Source organism: Carcharodon carcharias, chromosome 5, assembly GCF_017639515.1.
Source record: "Carcharodon carcharias isolate sCarCar2 chromosome 5, sCarCar2.pri, whole genome shotgun sequence".
NCBI lineage: Eukaryota > Metazoa > Chordata > Chondrichthyes > Lamniformes > Lamnidae > Carcharodon > Carcharodon carcharias.
This window is the reverse complement of record NC_054471.1, coordinates 38,623,335-38,644,469: the sequence shown is the minus strand read 5'-3', so window position 1 is coordinate 38,644,469 and position 21,135 is coordinate 38,623,335. Positions and strand designations below refer to the sequence as shown.

The window sequence follows — 21,135 nt, the reverse complement described above, 5'->3', positions numbered from 1 at the left end:
CCCCTCTGCCAAAATGCATCACTTCAAACTTCTCTTTATTAAATTCCATCTGCCATTTGTGTGCCCATTCTGCTAGCCTATCAATGTCACGTTGCAGTGGATTGATGTCATCCTCAATCTCAGTCACACCTCAAAGTTTGGTATCATCATTTTGATAACATAATCTACAACTTCCATATGTTGGGTAATTCCAATGTTTGTTGATGGCATCTGACTCCACTTCTGGCCCAACCGTCTAGACTCCTGTCACTTACGTTGTCAGACATCAGTTTTGAATAAGATTCACTTTCACCCAACTAAACATTAGCAACATGGAAATCATTGACCCTAGCCAAAAACACTGTACCTGTGTCACTGACTCCTCTCAGACTGATCACATCCTTTGCTTTCTATTCAACTCTGAATTGAGCTTCCAACCTTATCATCTCCTTCACAAAGACTGTCTACTTCTATCTTTTGTAGCATCACTTACCTCTGCCTGTATGTCACTCATCTGCCATTTTTTAGCTTTATCACTCCAATGCTATTCAGACATACCTCTGTTCTCTTTTTTTTTGTCCTCCTCCTAATATCTCTTCTAGGCTTGACTTTTATTATTTTACATGTGCCTCCAAACTTCTTGGGCTGTTTTACAGTGATAAAGATATTATTTGAATGCAAACTGTTTTTATAATTGAGTTTCATAATACTTTGAAAATGGGAAAATAACTGTAAAATTACATACTGGAAAATTGGATTGTATTTACCAATTTTCCTGACCACCTAGTGGTACAGAAGTAATTCTGTGTATTTGGAATGGAAATTGAAGTTGTGATCTAGTTATTATAACCTTTACTCTTTTAATGTACCTATGCAGTTTCACAATTGACCTGGGTGGATATTGAAGTTATACAAACAATCGTCCAGGTCATAAATAAAGATAAAATACTGCAGATGCTGGAAATCTGAAACAAAAACAAAAAATGCTGGAAAACCTCAACAGGTCTGACAGCATCTGTGGAAAGAAAGACAGAGTTAATGTTTCGAGTCCATATGACTCTTCAGAGCTAAAGGACAGAAGAAATGTGGTGAAATATATACTGTTTAAGGGGGCAGGACAGGTGAAGCTAGATAGAAGGCCAGCGATAGGTGCAGGCAAAGGAGAGATTGCGAAAGATGTCATAAACATAAGGTCAAAGAGTTATTAATAGTGGTGGTACTGGCTAAAGGAGGTGCTAATGGTGACATTAAGAGTGGAAAGCAGAATGTGATAATGGCAGGACCAGGGTAGGCACTCTGGAAAGTGACAGATGGTCCTTGTGGGGGGAGGGGATAGTGGTGGGAAAAAAGATCGAAAATAGGCTAAAAGCTGGGGATAAAGCAATGAATGAAAATGGAAATAAATTTTTTAAATAATAATGAAAATAAGTGGGAAGGGAAGAAATAAATAAATAATCAAAATGAATAAGAAAAAAGGAGCATTTCAAAAAAGGGTTGGGGATGGAGGAGAGAGTTCACAGTCTGAAGTTATTGAACTCAATGTTAAGTCTGGACGGTTGTCAAGTGCCTAATCGGAAGATGAGGTGCTGTTCCTCCAGTTTGCGTTGAGCTTCACTGGAACATTGCAGCAGGCCAAAGACGGACATGTGGGCATGAGAGCAGGGTGGAGTGTTGAAATGGCAAGCGGGAAGGTCTGGGTCATGCTTGTGGACAGATTGAAGGTGTTCCGCAAAGTGGCCACCCTGTCTGCGTTTGGTCTCTCCAATGTAGAGGAGACTGCACTTGGAGCAGTGAATGCAGTAGACCAAATTGAAGGAGGTGCATTCACTTGAAAGGACTGTTTGGGCCCTTGTATGGTGAGGAGTGGGGGGGAAGTAAAGGGGCAGGTGTTGCGTCTTCTGCGATTGCATGGGAAGGTGCTGTGGGAGGGAGTTGAGGTGTTGGGGGTGATGGAGGACATTCAGGTCATGCTAACCAACCACAAAGTCACACCTGTATTCAGTTTCTGAACTAACTTATTATTTGTTACAAGCTAAGTGGTGATTTGATATTAATGTCAGTTGAAATTTGTTATTTCATGAGTGCTTAATTTCCAGAATCCCCTTTGTTGCACCTTGTGCTTGTGTGTGGCAGTTTTACCAAACAGTTTGTGGTATTCTAAAAATGTCCTTTTATATTTTTTCTTTTGTCCACTTCATAGTTGTTTCATTCAAATGTCCTGAAGCAATATCGTTAACAGTTGAATGGTACCTCAGATATTACCCTTGCCACAATGAATTTAATAATATTAAAGTAAGTATCCTTAGAAAATATTTTGTGCAGATTTAGAATGCAGGAAGTGTTAATGCCTTTATATACAATGTCTTATTTCCAATGGCAATGTAAGCAGTAGTCCGCTAAACATTTAAAATACAAAATTGTCATTTTATTTCATTTTATTTTGAATTATCAACTATTGTCATTGGACCAAGTTTGTAATGTGAAATGTTCACTTGTAATGGTATACCTGCTAGAATCTTGAAAAGCACATCTTGAGGGATAAGATTGGTTGTAGCTGCAAGGTTATGGATTAATTCATTCCCATGAATCTCCATAAGGTCAATGCAGATTTGTTAAAGGAGTAAAGCCATTTAAGGCTTATTTATTCCGTGCATTGTCCAATTTTAATTGGAAAAATATTTATTTGTTCATTCAAATTGTCACTATTCAAAGGTCATATTATTAAGCTCTTTGGATTCAACTGCAAATTTTTTTGGCTTTGCACTGAATAAACATCACAAAAGAAAATTTGAGTTCAGCTGCAAGCACTAAACCTAAAATTCAAACCCAGTCTGAATCACAGTGTGGATTTTGTGAACTTTAAAGTAAAAGTTGCAACTGGCAAATGATTATAAAATCTTCCACAACTTCATTCCTGTTACTTCAAGGAAAGGAACTATTTTTCGCAAGCTCTTAGCTGAAATGCATCCATTTGCTCCATTCATTTTGACGATCTTTACATTTTGCTGCTCCTGGTCTGCAAACTATTTTTTGGGGGCACATCAGCAGTCAGTGAAATTATTGCAAAGAGCTAAATTTGTGACCAATCTAGTTGGCTTACATGTTCTTTCCTTTTTAGGATATGTATGACAGAAGATTGTCCAGCAGTAGTATTAGTAATAGTCTTGAACCTCACCCGTTAAGTCAAGGACAATACATTGCCCACAAGACTGAAAATATTGCTTGCAGTGAAGAAACCCAGGTCTTCCCAAAATTTAATGTGAGTATATGAAAGAGGTGTTAAAATGCCTTAACTATTTAAATTACATTCAGTCCTTCAGTCTAACATTTCTCTTTCTATTTCAGATGAGCCAAGATCTACCCAAACCTGTGATGGTACAGACACCAAATACAAATGTGGTAATGAATTGGTGGTATTTTTATGTTAGCTGGAACTGTATTCTAGTTAGGCGATGTCAATTTTTTAGCCAACTTTAACTCTTAACATACTTGAAGGATATCATGGCCCAGATTCTGCTTTAGTAATAATCTTGATGAGACTATCAGCAATTAAACACTGAAATCAAGAGGCTGCTGTCAAGATACCCTGCCCCTCCGCAGGGAATGCTGCTGTGGTCCTTGCTGATTGATTCAGCACTGAAATCACTGTAATGGTTTGAACTTGGCATACTTGCCCATTAGTACAGCACTAAAGACAGTTGAAAAAGTTAGGGCTCATACATTTAGGAGTAATTGCATAGCTCAGGTGTGGGAAGAAGTGGTTTGTCAAACACGATTTCCCTTTCATAAACCATGTTGACTCTATTTAATTGTACTATGATTTTCTAAGTGTCCTGCTACTTCCTTATTAATGGATTCCAGCATTTACTGAATAACAGATATAAAGCTAATTGACCCATACTTTGCTGCTTTCTGCCTCCTTCCTTTTGTTAAATAAGGACAGTAGATTTGCAGTTTTCCAATCCGTTGAAAATTTTCCAGAACCTAGGGAATTTTTAAAAATTACAACCATTATCTTTGCAGCCACTTATTTTAAGACCCTAGGCCAGTGCTGTGACCTTATGTTAATGGCTCAGAGTGAGAGCAGGGCGTGGAGAAGGAATTGTTGAGCAAGAGCCAGTGGTTTTGTCCACAACCTTTTGGAAGACTCTGGGGCTTCAGAGCTAAGAATCATGCAGGTGTGCGTATTGGAGCCTCAGTGCTGATCAAAGGGCTGTCCCACCAGAGTCTCCATTCAATAGTCACCATTGCTGCCTTGGAGCTCACTATCTTAAATGATTGTGCCATGGGTTTGGGACCTTTGTTCTTGGATGCAGGCTGTCAAGTCCAGGGAACATGTCAGTCTCTAATCCCGTAAGTTTGTCTAATTGTTTTTTTTCTCCAGTAATAACGATTGTTTTATGTTCCTCGCTCCCCTTTTCCCTCTGACACCCTCTTATTATTGGGATGAATTTTGTGCCTTCTACTGTGAAGACATAAAAAATACTTCTTCAAAATGCCTGTCATTTCCTTGTTTCTAATTATTAATTCCCTAGTGTTGTCCTCCAAGGAACAGAAGTTTACTTTAGCTACTCTCTTTTATATACTTGGAGAAGCTCTTTGTTTTTATATTTCTTGCTAGTTTATTCTTATATTCTATTTTGACTGTCTTTATTATTTTTTTGAATCATCCTTTGCTTGTTCCTAAATTTTTCCCAGTCTTCTGTCATACTACTATTCTTCACAACATTGTATGCCTTTTGTTTCAATTTGATACCATCCTTCATTTCTTTGGTTAGCCACGAATAGTTCATCCTTCTTGTAGAGTTGTTTTCTCAATGGAATGTATCTTTGAGAATGATGAAATATCTCCTTCAATGTCTGCTGCTTTTTCCAACTCTGCCTTCATACCTTTACAAATGTCTTATTTTAGTTTACGACACTAGTTTCAAACCCAAGTTTCTTAAACTCAAAACTGTGAAATTCATCACAGTAATGATCACTCTTGCCTAGAGGATCTGTCGCTATGAGATTGTTAATTAAGCTTGTCTCATTACACATTACCAGATCTAAAATAGCCTGTTCCCTGAATGATTCCATAACATTTTGTTCCGTAAAAAACTGTCCCAAATACATTTTATGAACTCGTCCTCAAGGCTACCTTTGCCAATTTTAGACTATTTATTCATAAAAATTAGGATTACTAAGAAACTGATGATAACGGTGCAAACTACATTAAATCATACTCTTAAACCACAACAAAGATTGACTTCCCAATACAACTTAATGTGGGAAAAATTTGCCTGTGTAGTGCCACTAGACTGTGCAGACTATGTTGATTCCCTGGGAGCAGGTAGCCTGTGGGCCGCTACCTGTGAGGGTTGTGTGGTTTTCTTCAATGATGTCAATGAAGAGTGCAGTGTGGGTAGTGGCCCACAGCACTGCCTGCTGCTGGGGAATCAAAGTAGTCAGAGATTTGCGGCATGGGAGGCCATTTGGCCCATTGCTGGAAAGGAGGATTCAGGTGTTCCCCAATATCTCCTTTATGATCCCATAAATTGTAGATTTGCTACTATAATGTCTGTACATCAGTGGAATGATTTCCTTAATTCAGCTGCCATGGAATCCAGCATTGAAACAACATTGAAAAATGAACTAGAGCTGAGTGGTTATGGTAATGCTTTTACGTCAAAGGAACCCTTTAAAGTTCTAGGTTTTAATGTTGGAACACCAACAGCTTCCTTTTAAAGGTATTCCTGATAGGTCAGCCAATGCTGATACTGACTTTGTTTACTTGCTTTAATTTTAAATTTGCATACGCTGAACATTTCAAAGCAATTAGAAAATTCTTGATTCACTTATTAAATGACTGCAATGCTTCTCCCACCGCGCCCAGCCAAGCTGTGAGCAATCAGTCAGCAACATTGCCCCATCCAGAGTTGTACCTAATGGCAGTGTACCTAATGTTTTGCTTTGACTTTCTCCCTCTTCTCAATACTTGATCTTTCAGAGAGTAGCTAACTGAAGCCCATGTTAAGTTATGTGTGTTTGGCCTTGCTATGAATTCATGGTAACGCAAGAATTTTATAACATGAACCAGATGCAGTTCTGTTTGCACTATAATTTTCTAAAATACAGTTAGAGTGATAGAGAACTCTTTATTGCGCTCAACTGTAATTGGTGGTGATTGTTTTTCCAAATATTGCATGTCAAATGTTTGTTCTTATTTGATTTTTATACAGCAGAGTTGATACCTTAACTGTGCTGCTACTATAACACTGCATCTCATGCTGCTTTGCTGTCCATTCAAGGGACAGCAATAATTTTGGAAATGTACATTATATGTTCAAATTTTTTTAAGGGAAAATGTATAATATTGTGATTTAGCTGTGTAGCCAAATAATTATTAGGATCAAGGTTTTAAGGGAGTTAGCAGTCTGTGACTCTTATTGAATTTTTTTAAAGACTTTCTCGACATGTTCTCCAGTATAATCATTGCGAGGGGGTAAAAAAGAAGGCAATTTGTTATATTTTTGATTTTGATGCTGCTGCAGTCTTGAAAAGTAATTGCAAGTATATGGTAGATGAAGTGTAACTTTGACATCATCTGTTCAGGAGCTATAATCTCTGTGACTAAACCTGAGTATAACTTTTATATGTTGTTTCAAGGATATAGAGGCAAAAAGCAACTCGATTGTCAAGACCACTGACAGTGTCCATGTGTCTGAAGGTGATGAGGTATTGCATTTTTTAATAACTATTTTAATTGTCATATCACGAGACTGTACCTCCTGATTTTAATGCACGTTGAGAATTTATTTCCATTACCATGTTTTTGATTCTATTTAAATTATAATCATTTGAGTATGCTATACCTGCACTATAATACTTAAGTGCCACCTTTACAAATATGCAGTTGTGACTTATTCAAAGCAGCTAACGAGACAGCTAGATAGAAAAAAAAATAAAGCCAATCTTTTTTTTCAGACTCTACATTCATTATGGAAAAGAGACATCACATCTAAAAAGGTACATGGTTACTTGTGGATATTACCATATTAAAGTCACTTCAATTGTATACAAATTTGAATGTATTAATGTTAAAAATCTCATGAACAAACTTTACACTCTCCTATGATAGTAACGTGAAGCAAAACGCACAGGATACCTCACCAGTTTTCTTCTCTCAACTCCTGAAAGTGTTGACCCGTTGTTGTCTGAGGGCCCTGGTTACCCATTAGTAACTTTTCCAAATAGTGAATATAAATGTATGAAGACTTCTCAGAGTGTTCTAACTTGTTATTTATATGGGGGTTCCCATTTAGCCTGATATGTCGCCATCCAGCATCCACTCACAACATCTCCACTAAAGGCCGTTGGAAACAGTCTGAAGCAGGGCCTATGAATTTTCCCACAACAAACCAGGGCTTGCTAATCTTGGAAAAATCATTGAACTTTGCACAGATCGGGATTGATCTGATTTTTTCATGCTGAGCTCCCAGGGAGCTGAACATGTTTACCATTATATATGGAAATGTTGGTGTATTAACTCTTCACTATTTGATAAGTCATAGTTTTTTTTCAGTATGATGTCGTAGCACAGACCTGGAGAGATGGTCCATATCTATTTGTTGTCTCGATCAAATCTCTCCATGAAAGAATTGAAAGTAACTGGAATTTAACAGGTAAATTTCAATCTACGCAAATACTCTATATAAAATGAATGAAGTAGCTTTTATTTAAAAATGTACCTTCATATATTTTTATACATTTGACCATACCTATGCTAATACATTAAAGGAGCAAAATAATACAACACAGAAAATCCAGCTAAGTTTCACAGCATTTTTAACCAGTGTGCCTGCACTGACTCTTGAGGAAACTATGTATTTCATCCTAGATAAAAGCAAAATACTGCAGATGCTGGAAATCTGAAACCAAAACAAAAATTGCTGGAAAAACTCAGCAGGTCTGACAGTATCTGTGGAGAAGAAGACAGAGTTAATGTTTCGAGTCTGTATGACTCTTTATCTGTATTTAAGAGAAATAGAAATGTGGTGAAATATAAGCTGTTTAAAGGGTGGAGGGGGGCTAGACAAGTGAAGCTGGATGGAGGGCCAATGATAGGTGGAGGCAAAGGAGAGATTGCCAAAGATGTCATAAACAAAAGGTCAAAGGGGTGTTGACGGTGGTGATATTAGCTGAAGGATGTGCTAACGGTGAGACAGTCACTGAGGAAGGAAATATGGCTGTGAAAGTCAGTTTAAGTAAACACCTTGTCAAACACCAGGAGAGGAATGGAAAGCAATGAAGGTGAACAGGGCAAAAGAGACAAGCAGAAATCCTGTCAGAGAGAAGAGCAGTACTACTTCAAGGTATTTTATCCTATTCTACTAACCGGTCCCGTTCCTGTTTAAATTTTTTCTTTTAAAGAATTTAGGAACTTTTCCATCAATAACTTTTTATCTTCTTGTTATGGACAAGCCAACCAAAATTAATGCAAACATTTACATTTATAGTTTGCTCGTTTTTTTGGGTAGAACTAAAGCCACTGATTATTTAAATATTTCAAATACATTAACCACCATTAAATATGTAACTAAATGTGCAAAATTTAGACCATTTTATCAGACTGTAATTTACTGTGGCATGGCATCTGATGACATCTGCAATTAGTTAAATTTGCCCATGTACGTTTAGGTTTTCAAATTTTTTGCATGGCATATTGCTAAAAGTGCGAATTGATAATTACTCAGTGAGGTAAACTGGACAACTGGGTCCTGAGCGAACAGAGCAACCGACTGTACCTCCATAACTTGGGGATTGGCAGCCTTTTTCACCTGAAGAATTTTCTTTTTTAAAAAAAAGTCATAAATAAAAACTATTGGGAGCCACAAGACAAAAAATTGACATTAGTAATTTGCCAAGTGTTTGGTTTACAATGTGTATCTGATGGAGTGCGTAATTTGCAGATGTAATTAAAATACATTGAATTTATGTATCAGTAAAAAAATTTAAAATATACCTAACTGTTTTTTGACTTTTATTTACTGTAATTTTTTCAGTAAAGACATCTTTAAAACAAACTACTTAAGTTGCATAGAATTAAGGCAATTGATTCTTGTGATTTTTTTTAATTCTTTGAAGGAATGTGGGTGTTGCTGGCAAGGCTAGCATTTGTTGCCCATTCCTAATTGTCCTTGAACTGAGTGACTTACCAGGCCATTTCAGAGGTCATTTAAGAGTCAACTGCGTTTTTGTGGGTCTGGAGTCACTTGTAGGCCAGACTAGATAAGGATAACAGATTTCCTTCCCTAAAGGACCAGATGGTGTTTTTTTTTTTACAGTAATGGATAATAGTTTCATTGTCACCATTACTGAGACTCACTTTCAATTCTGGATTTTTTTTTAATAGTTGAATTTAAATTCCACCAGCTGCCATGGTGGGATTTGAACATCAGCTTGGGCCTCTGGATTACCAGTTCAGTAATGTTACCACGACGCTACCGCATAAAAAAGCTTCCAATAGTGCAGAATAAACACCACCTGCTCCAGTGCAACTCCATTACAACAGTGACTACACTTAATGTACTTAATTGACTGTAAAAGATTTTGGGACTTCCTGGGATCATAAAAGGTGCTATATAAATACAAGTCTCTTTTTTTTAAACTAATAAGAATTCGTTTCTTGGCTGAGTTGTGAGAAACTGCTCAATAAGTCAATAAAAATGTAAGCAGCTGAAACCTGTGCTTCAGCTTTTTAGCTCTTATTCCAAATGCAGCAGTTGATGTGCCCTGTTGGCTACAACAATCAAACCAGTGGCTATAAGTAATCATAGGAAGCCTCATTTTTCATTTTAGACGTTAGACTGAGGCCAAGTATGCATTTTCAGGCAGATGTAAAAGATTCTTGGACACTATTTTGAAGACTGTCAGGGGAGTTCTCCCTGATGTCCTGGCCAATATTTTAAAAATATTCATTTTTTTTTCTTTTTAAAAGAAAAGACCTGGTCATTATCTCGTTGCTATTTGTGGGAGTTTGCTGAACACAAATCTGCTGACAAGTTTCCTACAACAGTAATTAATGGCTGTAAAATGTTCCAGGATGTATGCTGGTTATGAAAAGTGCTGATTTTTTTTATATTTGCAAAGCTAGCTGATATTTAAATTATTTCAATAATTTACAAGGGGAGTAATTTAGCAAGGGGAGGCAAAGGCATAGTGGTATTGTCGCTGGACTAGTAATCCAGAGACCCAGGGTAATGCACCAGGGAACCCGGGTTCGAATCCCGCCATGGCAATAAAAACTTGGAATTAATAGTCTAATGATGACGATGAAACCATTGTCGATTGTTGTTCATTAATGTTCTGTCATCCTTACCTGGTCTGGCCTACACGTGATTCCAGACCCACAGCAATGTGGTTGACTCTGAAATGGCCACTCGTTTGTACAAAGTCACAAAAAAGGAATGAAACTGGACCACCTCGGCACTTGAAGACACTGGCATCTACCCAGCTGTGTCGAAAATTGCCCAGGTATGCCCTGTACTCAAAAGCAGGACAAATCCAACCCGGCCTCATCAGTATACTCTCAATCATCAGTAAAGTAATGCTATCAAGCGGCACTTACTTAGCAATAATCTGCTCACTGGTGCCCAGTTTGGATTCCGCCAGACCTTGTTACAGCCTTGGTTCAAACATGAACAAAAGAGCTGAACTCCCGAGGTGAGCATCAAGGCAGCATTTGACTGAGTGTGGCATCAAGGAGCCCTAGCAAAACTGGAGTCAATGGGAATCAGGGAAAACTCTCCACTGGTTGTCATACCTAGCACAAAGAAAGATGGTTGTTGGTTGTTGGAGATCAGTCATCTCAACTCCAGGTCATCACTGCAGGAGTTCCTCAGGGTAGTGTCCTCGGCCCAACCATCAACGCTGCTTCATCAATGACCTCTCTTCCATCATAAGGTCAGAAGTGGGGATGTTTGCTGATGATTGCACAATGTTCAGCACCATTGATGACTCCTCATAAAGAAGCATGTCCAAATGTAGCAAGATCTGAACAATATCCAGGCTTGACAAGTGGCAAATAACATCCACACCACACAAGTGTCAGGCAATGACCATCTCCAACAAGAAAGAATCCAACCTTCGCCCCTTGATGTTCAATGGCATTACCATCACTGAATCCCTCACTATCAACATCCTGGTGGTTACCGTTCACCAGAAACTGAACTGGACTAGCCATATAAATACTGTGACTACAAGAGCAGGTCAGAGGCTAGGAATCTTGCGACGAGTAACTCACCTCCTGACTCCCCAAAGCCTCCACCATCTACAAGGCACAAGTCAGGAGTGTGATGGACTACTCCCCACTTGCCTGGATGAGTGCAGCTCCCACACAGGACACCACCCAGGACCAAGCAGCCTGCTTGATTGGCACCACATCAACAAACATTCACTCTCTCCACCACCAGAGCTGCAGCAGTGTGTACCATCTACTGCAGGAATTCACCAAGGCTCCTTAGATAGCACCTTCCAAACCCATGACCACTACTGCCTAGAAGGACAAGGGCAGCAGATAGACGGGAGCACCACCACCTGGAGGTTCCCCTCCAAGTAACTCACTATCCTGACTTGGAAATATATCGCCTTTCCTTTACTGTTGCTGGGTCAAAATTCTGGAACAACACTGTGGGTGTACCTACACCACATGGACTGCAGCGATTCAAGAAGGCAGCTCATCACCACCTTCTCAAGGGCAACTTGGGATGGGCAATAAATGCTGGCCCACCAGCGAAGCCCACATATTGTGAATGAATAAAACATTTTTGTAAAATGAGCTGTCTCACATATGTTAAGAAAATGAAATCAAAGTTAAGTCTGGTATAGGCTTGCTGAACTGAATGGTCTCTTGTGCTGCAGTTTCTATGATCTAGTCCTGAAATGTGGTGTTTTATTTAGAAAATGATTTTAGCTTAAAGTTTAAAACTTGATTATTTTCAAAAAAATCTTATTCAGAATTTCATAATCAGTTGAAGTATCTTTGCAGTGCTGGTGTTAATGCAAGGTTCCCATGGATTCATCTCAGCAACTGAATTTCCACTGATGGTTGTAAGTATGGAGTATCTATTCTCGGTTTATCACATTCATGCCAGATTTTTGTTCACTGCTTACTTATGTTAAATCAATCTTTAAGAGTATTCTGATCCCTTGCTCATCCAACTGCATTATTTATCTGCTAGCGCAACAACCAAAATTATAGCTCTGGCCTGCATGATCTCCAGAACATAAGGGATAGGAGCAGGAGCAGACCATAAGGCCCGTTGATTCTGCCTGGCCATTCAGTATGATAATGGCTGATCTTGGGCTTCAACTCCATTTTTTTGCCTTCTCCCCATATCCCTTAATTCTCCAAGAGATCAAAAATCTGTTTATCTTTGCTTTAAATATGTTCAATGATGGGGCATCCACAACCCTCCAGGTAGAGAATTCAAAAGTATCTCAAAAATTTGAGTGAAGAAATTTCTCTTCATCTCAGTCCTAAATGATCACCCACTCACCCTGAAATTGTGTCCCAATGTTTTAGATTCCTCAATCAAAAGAAACAACCTCTGTGTCTACCCTGTCAAGGTCCTTCAGTACCTTGTATGTTTCAGTGAGATCACCTCTCATTCTTCTAAACTCCAGAGAATATAGACCCAGTTTACTCAACCTCTCATAGAACAACCCTCTCATCCCAAGGACCAATCTATTGAATCTTTGCTGTTACTGCCTACAATGCAAGTATATACTTCCTTAAATATGGAGACTAAAACTGCACACAGTATTCCACATGTGGTCTTACCAAAGCCCTGTATAATTTTAGTATGACTTCTTTATTCCCACACTCTAATCTCCTTGCAATAAAGACCGGCATGCCAGTTGCCTTCCTAATTGCTTACTATAGCTGCATGCTAACTTTTTTGTGTTTCTTGTATGAGCACATCCAAATCTTTCTGAACATCAACTTTCACAAGTTTCATGCCTTTTAAAAACTTTTCAGTTTTTCTATTCTTGTGAACAAAGTTCCCTACTTCCCGTCTTGGATATTGTTGGAGCTGGGGAGTCAGGAGGTGAGTTACACACCGCACAATTCCCCACTGTCAATATCCTGGGGTTTACCATTGACCAGAAACTGAACTGGACCAGTCTTATAATTACTGTGGGTACAAGAGATTACAAGCTTAGACTTCTGTGGTGAATAACTCTCGTCCTGACTCCCCAAAGCCTTTCCACCATCTACAAGGCACAAGTCAGCAGTGTGATGGAATACTCCCCACTTGCCTGGATGAGTGCAGCTCCCACAACAATTAAGAAGCTTGACACCATCCAGGACAAAGTAGCCCACTTGATTGGCATCCCATCCACCACCTTCAACATTCACTCCCTCCACCACCGACACACAGTGGCAGCAATATGTATCATCTATAAGATGCACCGCAGCAACTCACCAAGGCTACTTGACAGCACCTTCCAAACTTGGGACCTTTACCATCAGCATAGGAACACCACCACCTGCAAATTCCTTGCCAAGCCACTCACCATCCTGACTTGGAAATATATTGCCATTCCTTCATTGTTGCTGGGTCAAGATCGTGGAAATCCCTAACAGTACTGTGGGTGTACCTACGCACATGGACTGCAGCAGTTCAAGAAGCGGCTCACTACCACCTTCTTAAGAGCAATTAAGGGTGGGCAATAAATGTTGGCCTAGCCAGTGAAACCCACATCCCATGAACGAATAAGAAACCGCCCCCCCACCCCCCCCAAAAAAAAAACTCCATCTGCCATCTTGTTGGCCGCTCACTTAATCTGTCTAAATCTTTTTGCAACCCCTCTGTCCTCAGCTCACATTTGCACCCAGCTTTGTAGTCACTCTCTGTCTCTTCGCTTAAGTCATTAGATTAAAAATAGTCCAGGCCCCAAAACTAATTACAGCCTGCTGACCTCTGCAGTGTCATCCTCAGTATCTCAGAATCACAGAATTGTTACAGTGCAGAAGGAGGCCCTTTGTCCCATCGTGTCTGCACCAGCTCTCCAAATGAGCATTATGGCTTAGTGCCATTGTCCTGCCTTTTCCCCATACCCTTGCACATTGTATCTGTTCAAATAATCATATAATGGCCTCTTGAACGCCTCCTCCACGCTTACAGGCATTCCAGACTCGAACTGCTCGCTATATGAAAAAGTTTTGTCCCGTATCATATTTGCTTCTTTTGCAAATCATTTTAAATCTGTGCCTTCTCAATCTTGATCCTTTTACGAGCGGGAACAATTTCTCGCTATCTACTCTATCCAGCCCCCTCATGATTTTGAACACCTCTATCAAATCTCCTCTTAGCCTTCTCCTCTCCAAGGAGAACAGTTCCAACCTAACCAATCCATCTTCATAGCTGAAGCTTCTCATCTCTGGAGCCATTCTTGCAAACCTTTTCTGCACTCTCTCTAATGCGTTCACATCCTCCCTATAGTGTGGTGCCCAGAACTGTACACAATACGCCAGCTGAGGTCTAACTTGTGTCTCATATAAGTTTGGGATAACTTGCTTGCTCTTGTGTTCTGTGCCCCTATCAATAAAGCCCAGGATACTGTATGCTTTATTAACTGCTCTCTCCACCTGTCCTGCCCTCTTATACACATATTTACCCAGGTCCCTGTGCTCCTGCACCCCTGAAGGATTGTACCCCTTATTTTATATTGTCCCTCCATGCTCTTCCTACAAAAATGCATCACCTCACAATTCTCCACATTGGACTTCATTTGCCACCTATTTGTCCTGTCCACTCCTCCAACTTATCTATGTCCTTTTGAAGTTCTACACTGTCTTCCTTGCAGTTCACAATGCTTCCAAGCTTCATATCATCCGTATCATCCATTTCATGTAATGAGCTCTATGGCCTAATATCTGGGGGATTGAGAGGTGTGTGGATGGGTGGCGGTTGCTAAATTTCTCCCCTTGTGTGTGTTTATACCGTATTGTTTCAGATCTAAAGTTTTTCCTCGATGTTTGGTCCTCTTATTCTGATTTGTGCTTCTCTTGCAGTTTTATATGGTGATGTGCATCCTTTATATACTTTATGGCATCTTGTGGCTGTTCTGGTCTGCATGTTATTGGAAAGACTTATTGAGGATACAGTTCTGGATAGCTGGAGTTATTTTTCTTGGGATGCTGGAGAAAGCGGTTTTCTATGCAGAATATCAGAACACTAATATTCGTGGAATATCTGGTATGTGTAATGCTTCCTCTGCTCAATAAATAGAAGTTAAGTTGCTCAGCATGTTAAATGTGATTAACAGTTAAGCTAGTGCATTGAACACATTTTATAGGATTAAATAATTTGGGAAAATAATCAGCTGTTTTAGATTCTAGTCTTTAATGACATGAATTTTTTCTCCAGTGTAATCCGATACTGAGTGCGCCTCTTGCAGGCTAATTTACACCTTTGTCAATGATCAATTTTAAAGTATCATAAGTCTTAATGCTGCTTTCTTATCCACATCTTGACTAGACCATAGTATCTGGCTGGACAGGGATTTGAATTAAATTGTACCTTAATGGTACCTCTTAGGATAACTCTGTAGAAAACTTGAATGCTTCTGGCAATGTAGATACAAAATCCTAACCTTCACTGCAATGATGTCTTTCCTTCTCTTGAGGACAACTGGAGCTCTTTGTCTCTCAATTGCAGTAGCTGTATCCTGTTTCATCAATGGTGAATGTGTGCGCACAAAATGATGACACATGAATAAATATGTAGCCGACAAATCTTCATTTTGCAAAGAAAAATGCAAATATGGTTTAAATGTCCAAATTGAAGTAAATGAAATGCCAGGTTTTTTTGGAAAACAGAGGGAAGACATTTTTATATGTAAAAGAAAAAAATTCTCTGCCACTTCAAATACTGTTAAAGTTTTATTGAAGTAAGAATGTTGGGTCACTCTTAGAACATGAGCACATCACTTGATGGAACTGTTTAATCAGATTGTCACCATGTACACATTCTTCCTATTGAAATTGAATGCCTCCAAATGTTGAATTCATAACATTTGAAATTAAGAAGTATTTTAAAGTTCTTGATTGATCTCAAAATATTGTTGATTTTCTTTATTTAAAAAGAAATTGGGAGTTGGAAATTAAAGTCATACAAAGTCCAGCAGACTCTGATTTATGTGAAATTGTACTGATTCAAGAAAAAACCAGCTTCCTGTTGTGTTTTTCTCTTAACTTTGAGGAGTTTCGGACCTCAAGGTAGCAAGCTGTCACTAGATGTTGTGTAAAAGCAGCTCTGTCACTTGCATCTGTTTTCTTTCCTCCTGTCTACAAGGGCGAACCTGGCCTCTGTTTACTGACTCACTACTTCTTTGCTTATAAAATGTTTGAGCATAGTAAATAATAAACTATTTTTTAAAAAATGTTGCCGTTGAAATTGTACATGGCGAGTTCAAGAGGCACCTAATGGGTTTTTACTTTTCCTGTAGTGCAAGGCCTCCTAGTCTTTGCAGAACTTATTTCTGCCGTGAAAAGGACATTGGCTCGGCTCCTTGTGATTATTGTAAGCTTGGGATATGGAATAGTTAAGTAAGTATTTACTCAAAGCACTTCGATATAAATTTCATTGAAAACGTAAATGGGTTTCCTAAATATAGGAACAGGAACAGAACTTTCAGTTAAATCATGGCTGACTACCTTTGCTATGTTTGCATTGCTACACCTACCTAACAAAAAATTTCAGTTGGCCTAGGAGGCGTGGTCTTCTGGGTCAGAAGGTTCTAGATTACCGCTGTCACTTGTCCAAAATGGTGTAGCTCTAATTTTAAGATTATGTCCTCTTGTTCTGGGTCCCCTTGCCAGAGGTTATAATTTCTCTCTCAATCTTATCAAATCCCTTTTGATATCAACCATCGATTTTCTGCACTCAGGAATACAAACCCAAGCTTATGCAAACTAACCTCACAACTTAATCCTTTAAGTGCTCGTATAATTCTGATGAATTTATGCTGTATCCACTCCAAAGTCACTGTAACATTACTGAGGTTCAATGCCCAAACCTGGATGCATTATTCCAGATGGAAACTGATCAAGGCTCTGTGCAACTGAGATATTGTTTCCTCACTTATGAATTCTAATCTTAACAAAGAAATGTTGTCTTTATTTTTATTTTTTGAACACCTATACTAGCTTTTAGTGCTTTAGGGTACGTACATCCACAGCTACTGGTGCCTCACTTCTTAAAGATCTACCATAAGTGTTGCCCAGCTTTATTGGCCAATTGTGTTCTACGTTTCAATTTTAAAAAAATTATTTCATGTTTCTTTTGCAACTTTTGTTCTCTTAGCCTTCCCCAGGCTTTAATTTTCCAAATGGAATTAATCTAACATATGATCAGTTTAAATGTCAGAACTACATGTATAAAATAAACATCACTTTTGTTTGAGATAAAAGAATTGGCATTAGGAACTGTAGAAAAATATATGGAGTTGAATTGATGGAATCCTGGCAGTCGTCAATCAACTCAACTTCCACAGGAGGCAAACACTGCCCTTATGTAGCAGTGAGATCCCTGCTCACCCTCTTATGTGACTGAACCTCCTGATCAGGAATGGCCTTGACTTTGCCTACTAATTATAAATAACAGTACAGTTACATTGGTCCCTGGGTGTAAATCACGTGTAAGTAGCAAAACAAAAACAGAATTACCTGGAAAAACTCAGCAGGTCTGGCAGCATCGGCGGAGAAGAAAAGAGTTGACGTTTCGAGTCCTCATGACCCTTCAACAGAACTAAGTAAGTAGCAACATGGTTATTATTTTGTATTTTGAAATTCTCAAATTGTTCAAATTCTTCCATGGTCTCACTTTAACCTCTCATCCAGATCTATAACCCTGCCCCCAATTCCATCCTAATATTTCACCCCTTTGATTCTGGACCCATGTATCCTCCATTTCCTTTGTCACAACATTGATAGTAGAAGCTTTACTGGCCTCGGTCCTGTTGTTTGAAATTCCCCTCCTCTTTCTCTTTCAAAGGCCACCTCTTTGACCAAACCTTCAGTCAGTGCCTCCCTTATGTTAAAGACGCTAAGTAAATGAAAATTGTTGCTGCTATTCTGTCATAACCCAAGCGAAACATCGATTTTGTGCAGTTCAGTAGAAATGTGGTGGACAGGGTGGTGTGGAGTGAGGTTTTTTCAAATACAATTAAAGGTAGCATAACTTGATAAACTTTGAATTCATAATTTCTGGACTGATTTAAACATGCATTTTTCTCCCCTGTACCCTGATGTTGTGGGATAGACATCTGTGACTGTGATGATTGCCAGGAGACCTGATCCATTAAGCTTGTTTAAGTTCCTGGCTGACAGAAATTGAGCAACAGCACCTAATGACAGTTCTCCACACCTCAGGGGTTAATTCCATTCATACTGTCGATCCATCAGTGCTGTTGCAAATGAGACAGAGAGGTAAAATGGGCCAACAGCTCATCCCACAGTTAAATAAAGTTCCCATTTTACCATGTTTAACACTGGCAGCTTCCATCTCAAGGCACAAGTCAGGAGAATGGCGAGCGTCCTCTGGCCTGTGGACTCTGTGCTGGCCCCGCTGGGAGGGAGCAGCCAGTGCCGTGGCTGGCATCTCCCCAGTCGCCGCAGCCTCATCAGATGCCACGGTCACTGGCAGAGGGCGGAGGAGCTACTGCTGTCAACCAGAGCACCTTGAGAAGAGCCCACGTTGATGACAGGCAGCGTTGGGTCGCTCTGGACCTCCCTGCTCACCACTGATGGACGGGCGCCTAGCAGGGATACTAGGTGCCCAATCCATCTCCCACACTGACACTGATCAGCTGAGGTCATTGCCTATGTGAGGGCTTGCAGGTCCAAATGCATCCCCAGGAATCCCTGGTTGAGTCCCTGATGGAGCCTCTCCTTGGAGGAGGCACTGTGCTTGGCCATATGGGTCAACGCAGTGCTTATGCTCCACATGGACTCCTCCACAACGGACACCACAGCACGCATTCCCTCATGTATCTCCGCCAGATCCTCCTGCACACCCTGCTGGATATCCAGCAGCTGCTCCCTCATGGACGACTCCAGAGGTCAGTCATCAGCCATCGACTGAGCATTGTCCTGGTCCCCAGCAGTCCTCTGACCACTGGCACCTTGGGCACTCCCTGGCTCCGCCTGCATCTCAAGCGAGTGTGAAATGCCCTCACTCACCAATGCGCACCGAGATACTAGACGCTGATCTTATGCCCACCGAGGTGCTGGTGTCCATGCTTCTGCCTGCTTGACATAGAGGGTGTGACGCTGGTGCATGCTTAGCATGGTGGTCCTCAGGGGTCAGGGATGGGCCTTCAGGTGAGCCTAAAAGGGAGAAGAAGGACATGTCATTATTTTAAGTCATTAGACCATCAGTGTGTATGCTTGGCACCCTGATGAGATGGAGATCTGCATCATAGTGCCCTCGTCTCTCCACTGTCAATGGGCATTCCAGGTTCGAAGCTCAAATCAATATACAGACTACATTGCAATGGTCACAAAAAGCCACATTCTCACCTCAGTGCGCTGCACTCTTACCTCCCTCTGGCACACCAACCTCACCATGGCCACTTGGCCGAGGTGCATGGTGCCTCTCCAGCTCCAGGGCCTCCTACTTGTATCTGCTGAGGATGAGGTGTGGGGGTCCCCCGCCAGTCCACAACCTCTCTGCATTGTTATGGGCTTGTTTCTCCTGGAAGGATAGGCTAGCAATGATTCCTGTATCCTCTACCTGCAGTGCCATTGCAGCCTGGCCAATCCCACCTGAGGAACACCTTGCAGGGCTCAGCACATTGGTGACCCTGGAGCTGTAAGGCACTCAGTCCAAGCAGCCAGGGCTCACCCCCTTGGCCAGATCTGATTATCATATTGTTCAAGTATTGAAGAACGGCCAATTTTAATCTAACCTAGAATGCCAGGGGTTGGAAGCCATGCTTCAGCTACAAAGACCTGTTTAGATCACCCTTGGAATACTTCGAGCAGTTCTGGGCACCACACCTTCGGAAAGATATAATAGCCTTGGAGGAAATGCAGCGTGGATAGAATTAAGCTATGAGGAATGATTAAACAAACTAGCATTTTATTCCCTGGAATTTAGAAGATTATAGGATAATTTGACCTAAGTTTTCAAGATATCAAGGGGAACAGAGAGGGTATATAAGTAGAAATTATTTCTGCTAATTCTGGAATCTAGAACTGGGGCATAGCCTCAAACTTTTAAAGCCAGACCTTTCAAAAGTGAAATCAGGATTAACACTTCCTCACACAAAGTGTGGTAGAAGTTTGAAATGCTCTTCCACAAATGGCAATTGATGCTAGATCAAATGTTAATTTTAAAACTAGGATTGTTCGGATTTTTGTTAACTAAAAATATTAAGAGATGAGGGCAAAGGTTATGGAGTTAGATTGCATATCAGCCAGGATCTCCCTGAATGGCAGCTGAACAGGCTTGAGACACTAAATGGCCTACTCCTGTTCCTGAATGACCAAAAAGGCTAATTGTTAAAAGTAAATATATTTGAAGTTTTTCTCTTAACTGTTGTATTACTTATACAGACCTCGACTGGGCACAGTAATGCACAGAGTGATTGGTTTGGGAGCGCTGTACCTGGTTTTTGCAGCTGTCGAAGGAGTCTTGAGAATTACAGGGGTAAAGTGGTCCAATTATTTCTAATTTAAAATGGAGAATTCTCTTTTTTTTCCCCACAGCCTTCCACTCCTAAATTCAGCAAAATGGAGAACTATTTGTACAATTTGTGATTCACTCAAACTTAAAAGAAAGTGTCTTTTCTTCCCTCAGTTTCAATGTCCCAAATCCATGCAAACAAACTTTATGTTGAAACGGGGAACATAAGTTTAAAGTATGAGACGAAAGCATGGGTTGTATGCCAATACTCTTAACGAATCATTTATATTTTTATTTAGGTGATTCTTTTTGGTTTTATTAATGTGAGGAATTTTTCAGTTCATTTTATGCAGTTCAAAAATACTTGCTTTTTCTTTGTTTTAAATTTATACTAAACATGTTTGGTGGCTGTGGAGCCACATTCAGAAAGACATATACAATGTTGAACTATATAACTAAATCTGTAGAGTACATGCCA

General features: G+C 40.0%; 1 protein-coding gene across 6 annotated transcripts in view; it reads left to right on the top strand.

Moving 5' to 3' along the window:
* The window catches only part of tmem87b (transmembrane protein 87B), a 50,851-nt gene that overhangs the window by 10,184 nt on the left and 19,532 nt on the right, over window positions 1-21,135 (top strand). For 5 of the 6 annotated variants that reach the window (XM_041188809.1, XM_041188808.1, XM_041188811.1 and 2 more), the window contains exons 3-12: window positions 2,180-2,271; window positions 3,098-3,238; window positions 3,325-3,378; window positions 6,628-6,696; window positions 6,946-6,987; window positions 7,544-7,643; window positions 12,008-12,069; window positions 15,041-15,224; window positions 16,477-16,576; window positions 20,588-20,681. In XM_041188809.1, coding sequence (XP_041044743.1) covers window positions 2,180-2,271; window positions 3,098-3,238; window positions 3,325-3,378; window positions 6,628-6,696; window positions 6,946-6,987; window positions 7,544-7,643; window positions 12,008-12,069; window positions 15,041-15,224; window positions 16,477-16,576; window positions 20,588-20,681 — 938 coding nt within the window. The remainder of the gene's footprint in view (window positions 1-2,179; window positions 2,272-3,097; window positions 3,239-3,324; window positions 3,379-6,627; window positions 6,697-6,945; window positions 6,988-7,543; window positions 7,644-12,007; window positions 12,070-15,040; window positions 15,225-16,476; window positions 16,577-20,587; window positions 20,682-21,135) is intronic. The other variant, XM_041188814.1, reaches the window with a different exon arrangement.